General features: G+C 41.1%; 1 protein-coding gene across 1 annotated transcript in view; it reads left to right on the forward strand.

Annotated features, from left to right (window-relative positions):
* Window positions 1-18,181, forward strand: part of LOC118117217 (potassium voltage-gated channel subfamily H member 6) — a 40,443-nt gene that overhangs the window by 14,727 nt on the left and 7,535 nt on the right. Inside the window, exons 5-12 of the mRNA XM_035169277.2 lie at window positions 63-226; window positions 1,272-1,351; window positions 1,931-2,032; window positions 13,306-13,478; window positions 14,883-15,021; window positions 17,190-17,327; window positions 17,512-17,666; window positions 17,755-17,996. Of these exons, the coding sequence (XP_035025168.2) occupies window positions 63-226; window positions 1,272-1,351; window positions 1,931-2,032; window positions 13,306-13,478; window positions 14,883-15,021; window positions 17,190-17,327; window positions 17,512-17,666; window positions 17,755-17,996 (1,193 nt within the window). The remainder of the gene's footprint in view (window positions 1-62; window positions 227-1,271; window positions 1,352-1,930; window positions 2,033-13,305; window positions 13,479-14,882; window positions 15,022-17,189; window positions 17,328-17,511; window positions 17,667-17,754; window positions 17,997-18,181) is intronic.

The raw sequence follows: 18,181 nt of genomic DNA on the forward strand, positions 1-18,181 counted from the left end.
TGTACGTTGGACATCCTTTGAGGTCTGACAGCCATTTTACAGTGGTACATGTCTGTCTGTAGGAAAGCGCAGAGAAGGAGAGGCCAGGGTGAAGATGGCGTCCACCCTCCGTCCAGTAGCTTTGAAGGCAGCTGTGGGAATTTAAAACATTCCTCCTCAGTGGACGATATCAAGATTGGGCAGAGTTACTGGGAGAAGAGGCTGCAGCTGAGGAACAGCTGTACAGGCGAGTATTCATCCCAGTATTTCAAATTAAGATAAATTAATAAAGTCAAAGTAAACTCATTTAAACGTCAACAAACATACACCATAATGGGTAGAACAAAATAAGCCATTTGATATAATAACAACTTTAAATCTACCATAAAAAGCACAAAACCTAATCTTTTAATGTTGTATGTTACATTTGCCCTTTTCATCAATATTACATCCTTAAAAAGGTATAACTACCATCAATGCTGTATGCAATGTTCTAAAACAAAAGAGTTTGATTTAAGAGATTAACAACTGTCTTATTAATGTAAATGCCCTCTTTATAAAGGGAGATGTGTACATGTCTCATGTTTACCTCCACTGTGTACATTAATTCAGGCAGTAGAGGGCACTAGCTCAAACATTTACAGTAATTCATGTGCACAGTGGTGGTTATAAGACAGAAAAGGTAAAGAAACGACAACTGTGAATAGACCACAGACTTTAAAATTCCAAAATGTACAGTTTTTGACTTCCTGCACTTTCTTAAAAATGTCCACACAGTTTTACATATGTTTCTGGTTGTTCTGTTCAGTTAGTACTGTCAATCTGGGATTCTCTGTTAGCCTAACATTACTGTGTTGTCTGGATGAGAAAAGAAGCATTAAAGCCCTTACAGCTTGTTCTGGACCAGTTTAAAACACTGACACATGCAGATAATGTGTGTGTGTGTGTGTGTGTGTGTGTGTGTGTGTGTGTGTGTGTGTGTGTGTGTGTGTGTGTGTGTGTGTGTGTGTGTGTGTGTGTGTGTGTGCGTGAATGCATATATTGTTTTATATTTGCAAGCAAAACATCTGTTTTGTTAATGAGATAAAATTTTAAACCAGGGTTACAATAATTAAATTACTAATAATAATCAATATGCCATAATAAGACATTTTACAGGGGAGGAAGGTGTGATTTATTGGAATGTGGCCAAAACCACCTGAACAGTTAAATAAGAGCCAGCCCAACTGGGTGGAAACTCTGCTCTCAAAGCTGGACTCGAAAAATCAATAGTCCCTTCATCTCTCCTGTAGCTCGTATGGTAACCGGCAGAAAGACCAGTGGGCCAGTTGGGACATCAGACACTGATTTGCGTTGCCGAACCAGCAGCCAGGTAGCACACACAAACACACACACACACACACACACACACACACACACACACACACACACACACACACACACACACACACACACACACACTTCCAATGCACATATATGTCCAAAATACAAATGTATCCCTGGAGCTTTAGAGGTTCTAGCTTATTAAACATTCCTGTAAAGAAGAAAATTGTACAATTTGCTGAACATATGGTGCAACAAGGTAAATATATGAATAAATATATGAATTACTTTCAATAATCTTACATTTTCTACCTACACTTAATCATTACACAGATTACATATGTGTTTGGCAGTTTTTAATTGTAGGTAACTTGTAGTTTTGAGTTATCCTCTTTTCATTATTACTGATTGCATTCATACATTTATCTGAATTGGAACTTTACCCAAATACCTAAGATTCACTCTAAAGTGTAAAAATGATCAGATTGAAACAGAATGCATTTTTTTGTTTTATCTCTCTCTCTCTCTCTGTGTGTGTGTGTGTGTGTGTGTGTGTGTGTGTGTGTGTGTGTGTGTGTGTGTGTGTGTGTGTGTGTGTGTGTGTGTGTGTGTGTGTGTGTGTGTGCAGCAGATGACCCAAAGCCCTCTGGCCCACTTACCTCCTGGTGAAATCAGACCTCCTTGCAAACTGATCGACAGAACGCACCATGTCACTGAGAAAGTCACTCAGGTTAGTAGGTGACTCAGTTACTCTAATGTTTCTTTTCCCAACCTGAGTGAACAAGCTTTGTGTGCACCTGCTGAAGGTGTTGCTGCTTTTCTCATAGTTCTGAGTTACATGTAGAAAGTATTACTTCCAGTTTTACTGTGAAGCTAACAGTATTCATATGTGGTGGGATTTTATAGATTCACGTGTCATTCTCACAAGCAGTAGAGAAATATCTTTTCCAAAATGTCAGTGGGGAAGCTATGAGTGCCTTTGCTTTGTTGGTAGGATTTTGACAAGATTTTGGTCTTGTTCAACATCTGATGAGTATAATTAATGGTAAAATGTTACCTGAGATCAGCTGGATTATCCGTGCTGGGCCTGTAAATATTTCCCAAGGTCAGATTAGTGTTGATAAGGAATCTGTCGTCTTGGTCTGTGATGATAGAGATATTAACTACTAACACTTTTCTTACTCTGTGTTGAATTATGAGGAGCAGAGAACACTTGACTTAATGTTGGTGAATTTGATCTATGGTCATTAGTGTTTCATATTGTAAGTAAATGTCTGGGTGTCATTTGTTCAAGTAATTAGATAATGTATTCTTCTTACTTTAGGAGCCAATCCCTCATATGGTCCAGTGAGGGGATTTTAGAGGCTTTGGTAGAGTTTATGAGGGACAGGGATAGTTAGGTGCTTGTGTTGAAAGGGGAGAGTTATGTAAGAGGTTTATAACATGTTAATAAACAGTCACTGATTGTTAGATGTTGAAAATCCAAAGGATAATGGCAAAATAAGATTATACCTGGAATGGTAAATGGTAAATGGTCTGTATTTATATAGGGCTTTTCTAGTCTTGATGACCACTCTATAGTATTGCAGTATAAACAGGTCTTACAGCTGACACAAATTGCTGTGATGATGTAGAAGACAACATGGGAAATAGTTTTATCCATCAATCAAATACAAGATTAGAGTTAACGCTATATTGGGAAAACTGCAGATTGTTTGTCAATGAGTGATGTATTTAAACTGTACACAGTTTTATATAACCAATACTGTATACGCTGTGTTGATTTGAACAATATGAAGCACTAGTGAACCAGTGCACCAGTGAAATGTCTGAAAAACGGCAGACACACCACTGTTAAATGTTAACAAAAGTATATTTATTACGCCAACTGAGGTTAACCAAAGACAGAATAAAAATGAACACATTGGAGTGTGAGCTGTGTGTAGTATCAGTGGTGGAGGGTGTGTGTGTGTGTGTGTGTGTGTGTGTGTGTGTGTGTGTGTGTGTGTGTGTGTGTGTGAACATGATGTGTGAGTGATGCAAGGTGCATGTAAACCAAAAGGTAATAATGCAACTGAAGACAACTAAGGCTGCAACAAAACCGTAACTGTTACTGTAACTGTTGATGTTCGCAGTTACACGTGGCATTTTTTGCACTTCTGTCTTTCCTGGGGGATGGATCTCTCACATGTGGCTCTCTCTGGGGTTTCTAACTTTTTTCCCTGTTCAAAGTTTTTTTTGGGTAGTTTTTCCTTACTCTTGTTGAGGGTTTAGAACAGAGGATGTCACACCTTGTTGAGCCCTATGAGACGAATTGTGATTTGTGAATACGGGCTATACAAATCAAATTTGATTGATTGATTGATTGATAACCAATGGGTGTCTACAGAGAAGGAGAGAGAGAAACTGTTAGTGAAGGTCACACTTTATAGACTGTGGACACCGGGCCCAGGTGCCCACAGTTACACACAACACTTACACAACGCAACACACAGGACAAACAGGGAGGAGCAGGAGTAGTCACAAGAGGTTGTTTGAAAGAGTTTGATAATTGGAGTCAGGCTGTCACGCTGTCTTTACTGTACGTTCCAGCTTTACGTCTGGTGTAAAGTGTCTCCCTCGCTGTCCCCCACTCTCTCAGCTATTTCAGGACAGAGGCCCCGACTTACACTGGAGACGCTTCTGCTGTGGGCCACATTCTTGTCCACATGATTAATGAGGGGTCACCCACTGATGACCATATTTAATTTGCCATGGCCAGGAGCATTTTGATGACATCTTTGGAGTCCTGCATTGGGACAACAGGATACAATCACTGTACTCTCTGGGTGTAGCAGTAGCAGTATCTGACGCCACACTGAAGGCTTGTGGTACGGTGAATAGTAGTAGAAGTAGCTGTAATATATTCTTAATATATTTCACTTGTTTCATTTTAAATCCAAACTGATCAGCTGCACCACATATTCCCAACAGAGGGAAATGAGTGAGCGCATCAGTGTGTAGCCAATCTGCTTCCTTCCGTATTTAATGTGTTATCTTCCTAATCACACAAGAACGTCGTCTGGGATAAAACCTTGATGAGAAATGTCTCTGTAGTGTAAACTGTGGTTAATGCACTGAGCTGTCATGACTTTATCCTTTATGACATCCTTTCTCTTTCTATCTCTATGAGAGAGGGGGGGCAAGGTCAGAGGTAATGAGCAGAGCAGGTGGCTGCCCTCAACACTGCTCCTTTGTGTGTGTGTGTGTGTGTGTGTGTGTGTGTGTGTGTGTGTGTGTGTGTGTGTGTGTGTGTGTGTGTGTTTGTGTGTGTGTGCATATGCATTGATTGGATAGGCTATTGTTAGCTATAATTAGGAAGACCCATGGAAGCTTGAGGCACTGCGATGGACGTTTTCCAAAAATACCTCTTCATTTACACCACCGGAGTCGCTTCAATTTACCGTCACTGTCAGACACCGTAAATATAACAACTGTGTCCTAGGTTCTATGAGCTGAGCTGAGACTCAGTCTTATTTATGATGCATTAATACATCACAGTGTGTTATTCCTTGATGAGCTGGTCATAAAATGTTTGGGCAACTGCAAGTTTTGTCTTATATGACGGATTATTAGGGCCACTACTATATTAAGAATAAGGTCATAATATTACAAGAAAAAAGTTGTATATTTATACAAAAATAAATCCTATTTCATTATGTAAGTATCAGGACAAAAGATTGTGCAAGAAACTGTCTACCCTAAATAAGGAGCCTCAGACTTGCCTCTTTAAAAAAAAAAGAGAGTATATTTATATATTTATGTATATATATATATATATATATATACTCGTAATATTGGTCATTTTCTCATTAAATTACAACTTTATTCTCATAATACTTGAAGTCATACAGCATACATTATTTCATATTTGAAATATTATGACTTTATTCTTTTTTCTTATAATTTTTTGCCTTTTTTTCATGATTTCACAACTTTTTAAATATAATATTACATCTTTATTCTCAAAATCTCCAATATTGGTTCCCTTTAAGTGGCCCTAATATTCTGTCGTAATGTCTTTTGAGGCCAGTCCAATTAAAAACGTTAACTTGGACTTGCCGTTTCCATATGTTTGTTGATAAGGTGGTCTTTATGTCAAATTGTGGAACTATGGAATCATAGACTTGCATGACGTTGGAGACAAGAATGTGAAAACAGAATGGAGTCCGTCTGTGTGATACTGGCTGTCTCTCTGTCTCGCGGCCGTATTCAGAAGGCAGATGTGTTGCCACAGCGCCCAAACTTTTCTTCTGTCAGTTACAGCAGCGGCAACAACATCATTGCCTCTTTCCATATATCTCTATATGACGACAAAGTCATAGCTGGATGGATGAATATGTGGTCTCTCACCACACACATATGTGAAGACTTTAATTTGTTTCTTGCTCCAGAGCTAATTGATATAACTCAATACAACTCAACAAAAGAAGCTAGTAATATCAGAAACCAGCACCCTTGTGTAATATTAAAAAAGAATTACCAAAATATAAATTAATTAAATGAATTGAGAGAACATAGGATGGATGTGACATAAATAAAAATGTTTTAGCTGTCTTGAGAAGTTTTTATCTCATCAGTCTGGTGATGTTTAAATTAAAGGTGGATTACGTTTTTTACATCTCTGCATCCACTGTAAAGGTTGCTGTCTGTCAGTTATTAAAGTCTTGAGGTGGTATTTTTCACATGTCAAAACATAACCTTTGGAAAAAGCTCTCCAGTGGTTGATGCTGAGAATACAAACCTTGTGTTTTACTGTGAACGGTAAACATTTGATGCAATTCAATTTAATCAATGTTTCAGGGGGCTCAGACAAACAAAAGGGCTGTTTTCACATAAAAAGCATTCCCAGTTTCCTCTGTCTTGGTGACATCAGTCCAGTCCTTCAGCCACACCTCAGGGCATGAGAGCGATATGAGAGAAGAAGAGCACTGATTGATGGAGAGAAAGAATAACCGATAAGGGAGAGGAAGAGGTGTGTGTGTGTGTGTGTCTGTGTGTGTGTGTGTGTGTGTGTGTGTGTGTGTGTGTGTGTGTGTGTGTGTGTGTGTGTGTGTGTGTGTGTGTGTGTGTGTGTGGTGTGTGTCTGTGTGTGTGTGTGTGTGTGTGTGTGTGTGTGTGTGTGTGTGTGTGTGTGTGTGTGTGGGGGGTTAGGGAATGACTCCAGCAGCAACCCTCAGGAACGGGTAACTCAAAGATTAATTGAAAACATTAATCTTACAAAAATTAAACTGTGACTGTGAATGGTTGTTTGTCTCTTTAGTGTGATAGACTACCGATCTGTCCACGATGTACCCTGCCGCTTTCCTAATAATAAATGGTATAGATGATGGATGGATGAAGATTCAAACATTATGACAGTGGCTATGGCAGTGCTGTGCATTCTGTTGAATGCAACTGACGGGTTTTTGCCCTTGGTGACTCCTACCTTTGGGTCTGAGTACCTGCAAATGTGTGGCAACCTCCTGGTCAAGCTCATCAGTGGCAGCTTTAAAAGGAGCAGCTGGAAATGAAAAGAGATCATATCTGTTTACACCTCAACAGAAGAGTTGGACTGTAATACGGAGGGAATATAGGGACGCAAACAGACACAACAAAAACCTAATATAATATAAATATATATGTAATAGTATGCATATTTAAAATGCATTTTTAGTTCTGTTAGCAGTGTGGCTCTAGGTCAGTATTAGTGGATCCACCTGCAAGTTTTCTCTATTCCAATGAAATATTTCAACATCTACACTATTTGATGGATTGGCACAATATTGTTCAGATATTCCCAAACAATTAAAACAAATGATTTGTTGACGCCTGATCGTTTTATACAATATGGTGTACATTTGTAGTTCTGAGCTTTGTAGCTCTTTTGACAACTATTTGATGGATTGACATAAAACTTAGCACAGACATCCATGGTCCCCTCAGGATGAACAGTTTGGTAAGCCCTGAACTTTTCTTTTAGCAACATCATTAAGCCTGCTGAGTTCATGCAGTCAATTACATTGTTTTACAGCAAACCCGATATTTATGTCAACCACAAAGCAGCACATCATCGTGAGCTATGGCCTGTAATCACAAAAAATCTACTTGAAGTGAGACCTAAATTGGTGTTTACAACCTAAACACAGAACAGCCTGCGTGCCCTTTGTCTTACAGAGGGCAAATACATCATTGTACATGATGGAGAGGAACAGAGGGGGGAGGAGGGAGGAGAGAAAAAATAAAGGAGGGAGTCAAACAGGGGGAGGAGAGAGAAAGGGTGATGGGATAAGAGAGGTAGGATGGATCAGTGTGTGGGACCAGAGGTGCTGAGGAGGACCAGTGCTGAAGCTTGGGCATAGTGATGGAGATAATGGGAGAGGGGACAAACAAGGAGAGATTTTTCTGTAAAACTGTCTCATGATTCCAGGACAGATAGAGGAGATGCAGAGGAGAACTTTTACTTCTGCAACTGGACGAGTTTTACCTGGGTCTTCTACTGTGATGAACCAGCTGCTGAAGACTAATGTGGATTTACTGATGACATCTCTGTCGATTTTATTTAGGCCCCACCCACAGGACGTCTGTTTTTCTCAGCTCGAACGTCACCTCAGGAAGTGAGATCAAGCATTTCTACCTGAACTGTACAGGTTCCAATTTCTCCTACAGAGGCAAAAGATCTTTCTGGAATATATCTATCTAGGAATTTAACTTGTTGCCCAAGAATCGAAATTGAAAATCAGCTGACCCTGGTAGATATGAGGTGAAGGATACGTGAAGCTCCACATGGCTTTAGACAAGAAGTAAGTCAAGAGAGTAACACACTCTTAGAGATGAAGTTGGAGAGAAGTGGAAAGACAGGAAATAAAAGAGGAGAAGGAAAAGTGGGAAATGCTCATTTTGACAGGGTAACTGTCATGGAGACGGACAGAGAAAAAAAGACCATGAAATAGGTAGAGAAGAAAGAAAATAAGCCAAGTAGAAAACCCAAAGTTCATACACCAGCATCTGAGACCGAGCGAGAGAAGAAGAAGAGAGCCAGACACACAGGCGAGAGGACAGACAGGTTGAACTACAGTTGTGTTGTCGTCAGCCATGTCTTCAGTGAGTGTTCCGGACAGTAGTGTGTCTCAGGACGACCCGTCCGGTGTGGGGAGCGAACATGGAAACACCAGAGTGAAGAGAGCTGTCAGCATCTCTTCTGTAGTAGCTCATGAGGTGAGTGGAACTGTGTGTGTGTGTTAAGCAGTTAGAGATGTTTATCGAGTCCATCCATCCATTATCTGAAACACTTATCCTTTGAGGGTTGCAAGGGTGAGGGGCGGAGCCAATTCCTGTCATTCGTGCACTGCTGACTCAGCATATCAGCATCAGGTAAATCTCTCTGTAAGATAAGATAAGCTTTATTTATCACGTACGCAATTATACATTGTACAATGCACAGTGAAATATGTTACTGTGCCTGCATCCAGTTTTTAAAATAGTAAAAAAAAAAGACACAATATAAAAATAGCACACAATAGTATTACAGGTAAAATATAAAAATACTATAATATATACATGTAAAATGAGGAACTGTATGCAAGTATACAGAGTCCGGTTTTACGCTCAGAGTTGAACAAATAGATGGCCTGAGGGAAGAAACTCCTCATCCTCTCTGTGTTGCTTCTCAGGCAGCGGAACCTCTGGCCTGACAGCAGCAGGGAGAAGAGCGACTCTCCAGGGTGGTTGGGCTGTCTGAGGATCTCCTCAGCCCTTGACCTGCATCGTCTGTTATAAATGTCTTGCAGGAGAGGGTTATTCTGGTAGACCACTCCGCTGAACGGACTACCCTTTTCAGGGCCAAAAAGTCCTGCTTAGTGCAGCTGCCCATCCAGGTGGTGATGCTCCCACTCAAGATGCACTCGATGGTGCAGGTATAGAAGTTCCTGTGCACCTTGAGGGGGAGCTTAAAGTCTCTCAGGTGTCTGTATATTGGAGTTCAACATTTGTATCAGTCCACCAGAATCAATGTGTTACCCATTAATCAGCAATGAACCAGTTTGCCATAGCTGAAGAGAGAAGCAACCGACAGTTGGAGTAAAGCCCAATTCATGCGTCTGCGTTGAAGCCTACTCATAGATGTTGCCCAGAATTTCCTGAATCCTGAATTGAGTTGAAGTAAGAAGACACACTGCCAATTAATAATCCGGACACTGTTTAAAGGAAAGCTACAGTTACACCTTGGCTTTTATTCACATCAGACCATTTTTTTAACTGATATCTGCAACATGGTGGGAAGAACGAGAGGTCAGGAAACAGGGGCACTCAGTTATTATCATTGTTATATTAATTATTATTCAATAAGTTATTTACTCTGTAGTGACATTCCAGTAATCTGGATACACTGTCCGTGTACAGTAAACTGTGGGTAGTATTAAAGTATTCAAATGAAACAAGAGCTGTATAATATTGTACTTTAATACTATCACTGCAGGAAGGATCCCTGATCTGTAACATTAAAGGGCCCATATTGTGTAAAATACATTTTCTGGGCTTTTACTAGTTACTTGAAGGGGGTCAGTAGGTACCCTCAAAGTATGAAAACAGTCACTCTGCAGACTTTTTCACTCAGTCCATTCGAAGAAATATGTTATTGAAACGTCGCGTTTCGTACTTCCTCATCCGTATGATGTCATCTTGAAATCGCACTCTTCTCTCAGACCCACCCAGCCGGTAGCAGTCCAGCCTCCAGACGTTACTCCATACTGAAACTGAAACTCTGGACTGTAATTTGGGACTGAAACTCGGGACACTACTTGGGGATAAGTAGTCGGGATACTACATTGGCCGACTGTCCTGCTAAAACTTGAACAAACATGAGGCCCTGTAACTTAGAAACATCCTGTTGTAACCGACTGTGAATATGTAAATGGTTTTGTATTTATATAGCACTTTTCTAGTCTTGATGACCACTCAAAGCTCTTTACAGTACAGTTTTACATTCACCCATTCACACACACATTCATACAGTGCATCTGTTAGCAGCACTTTCTGTTCTATGAGGGGCAATTCAGGGTTCAGCATCTTGCCCAAGGACACTTCGGCATGCAGATGAGGAAGACTGGGGATCGACCTGCCGACCTTTAGGTTGGAGGACGACCACTCTACCCTCCGCCACAGCCGCCCCTTGTGACTTTCAGCTGTGTTTACTAGAGAGATCGTCAATGCGCCAGAATGAGACCAGTGATAGGCCTGGTCGCACGTCACTCAAAGTGCAGTCAGCCAATAAGAGGAGGGGCTCATAAATAATTAATGAGGCAGGCGAAAACAGCCTGTACTGTCTGGAGCACCAGAGAGAGGCAGAAGAGAGGACATGGAAATACACACAGCAGCAGTTTTTTCGATCATCTTAGGGGTACCAATACCTCAAATTACATCCCAGAAAGGTTTAAAATATGGGCCCTTTAAGAACTCTGTAAATATAAAATAGGCCTTTTAAAATTAATTTTGAAGATGTTTTGGGAGAAATCTCTTTCATCATCTCTACATCCCAGTTCTCCATCCATCAAGGTGTCCAGTCAGACCCCTGACTGTCCTTGACTGCTTGGCCTTGTTGCTGCTGGTGTGTAGGAGTGGATCCCAAAGGATTTTAAATCTGCTGCTGATTAATTACACCGCTCTTTCCCCAGGGTCTACATGCATGTGTGTGTGGGTGTGTGTGTCCTTGGGCAAGATGCTGAGCCCCAAATTGCCTCTGTTGGCTGTGTCAACTGTGTGAAACTGTGTGTACACAACATCACCACAGGAAACACAACGTATTAATACTGCTGCGGAAGACCATAACCCCTATCACCAAAAGCTCTCCTGACTTCTTTGTTGGTATCTTCTACATGTGCGGCACTGCTTTTTCATCCAGAAATATTTGTTTTCTTTCAATTTTGTGTCTGTGACATGTTAGAAATGTCATCAACACCCCACTCGCTTTGGTGAATCCTGCGGAGGATCTCCTGCTGTGTTCTCACATCAACTTCGAGAAAGTTTGCAGAAAGTCCAAAGGTTATCTGGAGGTGCATGTACAGCCCCTCAAGATAATGTCCAGAGGATCTCCGGGGTTCATTGCATGTGTAAAAGCACCTAGTGTATCTGTTCTATCAGGTCCGTGTCTGAGACAAAACACATTTTAAAAGCCTCCTGTGTAGATTAGTTTTGGGCTGCCTTACGACTTGGCCTTAAAAGAATCAATCAATCTTATTTGTATAGCCCATATTCACAAATCACAATTTGTCTCATAGGGCTTTAACAGGGTGTGACATCCTCTGCCCTTAACCCTCAGCAAGAGTAAGGAAAAACTACTAAAAACCCTTTTAACAGGGTAAAAAGAACGTAGAAACCTCAGAGAGAGCCACATGTGAGGGATCCCTCTCCCAGGACGGACAGAAGTGCAATAGATGTCAAGTGTAAAGGAGAACATCATCAAGATAAAGGTTTTAGCAGCATTGATAAGGGTAAACATTTTGAAGCATAACTGAAGGTCAATGAATTGATGGATTATTGTCAGTAATGGTCAAGTATCTGAGGAGAAATACTATGTATCAAGCAGTCCTGCTGCAATCATAGTCTATGGTCAGCTGCCAAAGAAGAGTTTTTAATTCTGTATTTGGTGATTCAACAGGAAGTGTTAGTTCCTGTCAGTTGCCTACAGATCATCAGTGTGCCACTCCACAGTACATTTATGGTGACACGAATAAACTACAATGGCACTTAGTAGAGTGCATACCTCCACTAAGGCTCAAAAGTCCCCTTATTGATTCGATTACAATTAGAAAGCTTTATCGTCATTGCACAAGTTTGTACAACAAATTGTTGTGCGGCACCTAAAAAACGATACATACATCTTTACATTCCTACACACACATCTTCACATTCATCATTGATGAATAAATAATAGACGAAAGAAAAACACATCATAAACATGGGCACTGTAACAAATAAAGTATGACCAGTGGATTGCACTTCATAATAAATAGTCTATGAGTTTGTCCTGAGATATTATGATGATGCAGAGGTGGTGGCAGTATGGTGGAGGAATTTATTACAGTTCAGTTCAATGATGGCTCATGGGCAAAAGTTGTTTTTCAGCCTGGAGGTGTGGGATTTAAAGGCCCTGTAGCGCCGTCCAGTTGGCAGCATCGAAAAGAGCTGATGAGAGTTTTATCTTTCAGGATGTTGCTGGCTCTGCAGAGGCAGCGTGTTCTGAGGATGTCATCAAGTGTGGGAAGGCGGAATCCGACTATATTCTGTTTTGTCAGTCGGCTTCTGTGCAGTTTGCATACCATGCTGTGTTATGAATATGTTAAAACACTCTCGATAGAACAGAGATGAAAGGCCTTGAGCAGCTCTGCAGACAGGTTTTTTTTCTTAAGTGATCGGTAAAAGTAGAGCCGCTGTTAAGCCTTTTTTTATCACAGCAGTGGAATTGGCTGACCATATGATGTCCTCAGTGATGTGGGTCCCTAAGAACTTAAAACAGGAAACCCTGTGCAGGTCCTCTCCTCTGATCATTAGGGGAGAGAGGTCCTCCTTGTGTAATGTTTTAGGGAGCACTTCTATGTGTGCCGCCATCTTTATAAGATTTAAATAAAACCACATTTAAAGTCACTAGATCTGGATTTTATTTGGGTCTGCACCAAGCACTCAGAAATATCAGTCCCTTAAACATCTTTGATTTTTTTCATTACGATACATGAATTATTCTCTTAGGAATAAATGAAAATGTTGAACATACGGATCTGCATCTGCATCTGTGTTATTCCTCACATCACCATCATTCAAACACCAGATTAGGGAAATATCTTTTAGAGGACGTTCCAACCCACCTGTAGTCTTCCACACACTTGGAGAATCTTTATTAAGGAGCTCTGCCAACTCTAGATGGGACGATACATTACAAACACACTGTATGTTAACCCCAGAGTGAACAGACTCCTTCTCTCTCTTCTCTAGGTCCTGTCCCTGGGGGCTGATGTGTTGCCAGAGTATAAACTGCAGACTCCCAGGATCCACAAGTGGACCATCCTTCACTACAGTCCATTCAAAGCTGTGTGGGACTGGGTGATTCTGCTCTTAGTGATTTACACAGCAATTTTCACCCCTTACTCTGCTACATTTCTACTGAGGTTGGTGGGAAATTTACACAACACTGACTCTGTTCTGACTGACATTAGTTTATTATGGCGATGTAAGGTTCCCCCTGCTGTCCTCTGAACTGCTGCTAGAATGGAACCGACAAACAAACTCTTAAACAATTAGCATGTGAACTTCTGCTGACAAAGCATGTCTGATCTGCAGATTGATCTATGGTGGGGGTTGGCAACCCGCAGCTCGGGAGCCCCTCTGCAGTAGCTCCATGTGGCTTTGACAAAAAATAACATGGAAATAAATGGTTTTATTTTAATAATCTTTCAAAGGGAACACTTGAGCACTTGAAGTGATGCTGTGACACTGAAAAAATATAAATATATTTCGTCAACTAAAATATGCCTCTCATCCTATATACATCTACGTCCCTGCACCATTCCCTTCAGGTGGCTAATTGAGTTTCGGACCCCTTTCCTCCATAAGCCAACCAGGGATATATCCAAAAATAAGAAAAGTCTCTTGAGGAAAGAGAGTTTAATTCTGCATGGACGGATTATTTTGCTCTCACTGCCAACGATGCTGGCTAACCCGTGTGCTTGATATGTGGGGAGAAACCCACAGGATAAATTCGATTTCTGACCTCACAAGGCTCAAAGAACAGTTCTCATGTCAACATGTTAGACTTTTATATCGGAGATTACTCTGACTTGATATTCTATTCCATATTGGACCACATGATTTGAAAAGGTCTTTCCTAGATAGCAGCATTGTTTTGGGCCAGATTTGGACCCCACTGCCATACTGTCATGCAGCCCGCATACTGCCTTTAATGATGACCCTTTGGTGGTTCGCACCAGTTTGCTAGATATGGGCCACAAAAAAGCAATAGTAATACCACATGTCAACCAAAGGTTGTTTTGTACTATTTGGGCCATATACACCACATGGACATCTTTAGATTCACATCCAGATAACAGGTGGGGACCTAAATGTTGACTTCACACTAGGACATCACTTATAGGAGTGGTACACTAGAATATAGTGAGAGCAGGCAGAGGAGTCCAATACATAGAGGCAGAAGCCAAGGTCAAAAAACTTAGCTTGGTTATACACTCAAAAAACCAGGGGAAATGCTGGTACGCTCTCAGAATACTGACGAGACGAACTGAGGCCAAGACGCCGACTAAAACAGGGCTCACAACAAAAACAGGTGAAACCAATTTTAGGTGGGGCAGGTCATAATCGAAAATCCATAGTCCATGATCACAACAACAATTCCAACAAAAGAGCCATAAAGCTAAATTAAAAATCTCTCACTTCTGCACAAAGGCTCACAGGATGGGAAGAATCATGATGCAATCAATATAATTTGCACTTTCACTCTTGTGCTTTATGTTTAATTTTCTCCTCATAAATGAATTCATTGTTGTCTTTTTTTCCAGTGACCAGGAGGAAGCAGCCATGCAGACCTGCGGTTACTCCTGTTCCCCCCTCAACGTGGTGGATCTTGTTGTGGACATCATGTTCATCGTGGACATCATCATCAACTTCAGGACCACATATGTTAACTCCAATGACGAGGTGAACTGACCTGGGTGTCTGACTGACTGATTAGCTGTCTAATTAACAGCTCTGCTAACTGACAAGACAAAACTAATTTACCAGTCCACTGAGCAACTGACTCATTTACACAGAGAGTGCAGCAGAGAGCCATTAGCTGTGGATGCAGAGAAATCAATAAGAAAATGTCAGATTTTAACTGTAGCTCACAGTGATATATTTTTTGTTTTTCACTGCTGTGGTTCAAAGATCAGTGAAAAGCGTCGGAGTATATATCCCTACTCTGTGCACACACTGTACAGTGCCTTGCATAAGTATTCACCCCCCTTGGACTTTTTCCCATTTTGTACTGTTACAAACTGGAATTCAAATAGACTTTTTCCCATTTGATCAACACAACATGCATAGTACTTTGAAGGTGCAAAATACCTTTTATTGTGACACAAACAATAATGAGAACAAAAAAGTTGTCATCTGTGGGATGCATAAGTATTCACCCCCCCTGAGTCAGTACTTGGTAGAACCCCCTTTGGCTGCAATTACAGCTGCAAGTCTTTTGGGGTATGTCTCTACCAGCTTTGCACATCTAGGGATGGAAAGGTTTGTCCATTCTTCTTGGCAAAGAAGCTGAAGCTCAGTCAGATTGGATGGAGACCGTCTGTGTACAGCAATTTTCAAGTCTTGCCATAGATTCTCAATTGGATTTAGGTCTGGGCTTTGACTGGGCCATTTTAAGACATTAACATGCTTTGATCTAAACCATTCCATTGTAGCTCTGGCTGTATGTTTAGGGTCATTGTCCTGCTGGAAGATGAACCTCCGTCCCAATCTCAGGTCTTTTGCAGACTGCATCAGATTTTCTTCAAGGATTGCCCTGTATTTGGCTCCATCCATCTTTCCCTCAGTTCTGACCAGTTTCCCTGTACCTGCTGAAGAGAAGCATCCCCACAGCATGATGCTACCACCACCATGTTTCACTGTTGGGATGGTGTACTCAGGGTGATGGGCAGTGTTGGGTTTCTGCCACACATAGCGTTTTGCATTGAGGCCAAAAGTTAATTTTCTCCTTGTCCGGTTTGTCAGTTTGGGTGGACGGTCTTGTCTTGGTAGGTATGCGGTTTTGCCATATTCTTTCCATTTTCTGATGATGGATTTTATGGTGCTCAGTGAGATGTTCAAAGCTTGGGATATTTTTTTATAACCTAACCCTGCTTCATACTTCTCCACAACTTTATCCCTGACCTGTTTGGTGAGCTCCTTGGTCTTCATGATGCTGTTTGTTCAGTAATGATCTCTAACAACACTCTGGTGCCGTCACAGAACAGTGTATTTATACTGAGATTGAATTGCAGACAGTTGGACCCTATTTACTTATTATGTGACTTGCAACGTGACTTGTGAAGGCAATTGGTCGCACCAGATCTTTGTGGGGTTTCACAGTAAAGGGTGAGATACATATGCACTCAACACTTTTAAGATTTTTATTTGTAAATAATTTTGAAATCCATGTAATATTTCCCCACGCTTCCAAATGATGGACTATTTTGTGTTGGTCCATTACATAAAATCACAATGAAATAAATTTTAATCTGTGGTTATACCATGACAAAATGTAGAAAAGTCCAAGGGGGGTGAATACTTATCCAAGGCACTGTATATACCTCAATCAGGCAATGCCATTTTTATATGTTGTAATCTTATTTATATAATATAATGATGAGCATTTGGTTAATCTAAGTAAGCTGTAGAACTTGTCTGTAATCTGTAACAAAGAATGTAAATATCTTTAATTTGGCTTTAATAATGTGTTGTATCATACTGTATTGTATTATATTTTAGCCCTACTATACATAACTGTTTTTGTAGAAATCCCTGTAGCATGCACTCGATAATGTCACCTTTTCATTCATTCTTAGAAAAAACATTGTTGAACCAAAGGACCTAAACAACTTTATGAAACCCCTTTTACTTTCAGAGTGGTTTGTCTACTTTAGAATGGTTATTCTGATTTGGACAAATATTAGACTCTAAACACTTTACATTTCACATTAGGGCTAATGAAATATGACCATAATCATACCATAATATCAAAAAACCACAAACTTCAGACTAAACCTTTTGTTATTTGGCGTGATTGTAGGATTTTAAACCTGATGGTTGGTTGGGCTGACTGTGTTGTGTCTCGTTAGGTGGTGAGCCAGTCCTCTCGGATTGCTGTCTACTACTTCAAGGGCTGGTTCCTTATCGACATGGTGGCAGCCATTCCCTTCGACCTCCTCATCTACCGCTCAGGAGAGGAGGCGGTCAGGGGAGGTGGAGAGGGCGAGGTAGGGTGATGGGAGGGAAAGAAGAAAATGAGGGGTCGGGTAAAAACCGGGATAGTAGGGAGGAATGAGTGTCATGGAAACATTGAGTAAGGAAAGAGGTTCAGAGAGAAAATAACATCTGGAGGCCAGAGTCCATGTTAAAATACGAATAAAATCTGCTCTGTCTCCTTCTCCATCCTAACAGACCACCACCCTGATTGGTTTACTGAAGACAGCTCGGTTACTTCGATTGGTTCGTGTAGCAAGGAAGTTGGATCGGTACTCTGAGTACGGTGCAGCTGTCCTCTTCCTCCTCATGTGCACCTTTGCCCTCATCGCCCACTGGCTGGCCTGCATCTGGTACATTACCGTATCCTGTCGAGTGTGTGACTGACACACACAACCTACTGCATATCACACACGCTTGAATCTTGTCTTCTTACCCTAGGTACGCCATAGGAAATGTGGAGCGGTCAACCTCAGTTGGGATCGGCTGGTTGGACAATCTGGCCGAGCAGCTGGGGAAACCGTACAATGACTCCATCCTGGTGTCGGGTCCGTCCATTAGAGACAAATATGTCACGGCTCTGTACTTCACCTTCAGTAGTCTGACCAGTGTGGGCTTCGGGAACGTCTCCCCAAACACCAACTCTGAGAAGATCTTCTCCATCTGTGTCATGCTCATCGGTGGTGAGTTCTTTGAAGGAAGTTTCCCACTTAAGTGATATATCCTGTATTGTTAGGTCTTTAGGTCTCTGTGTGGTATAAGGCTATGCCTCTGTGCACAGGTCACACTCACACATTTCATTTACGATAAACAAAATTCCCCCATCTGTCTCTACAGCCGTGGTCATTTGTTTATCCAAGTTTTCTCT

Source organism: Hippoglossus stenolepis, chromosome 11 (genome assembly GCF_022539355.2).
Source record: "Hippoglossus stenolepis isolate QCI-W04-F060 chromosome 11, HSTE1.2, whole genome shotgun sequence".
Classification (NCBI taxonomy): domain Eukaryota; kingdom Metazoa; phylum Chordata; class Actinopteri; order Pleuronectiformes; family Pleuronectidae; genus Hippoglossus; species Hippoglossus stenolepis.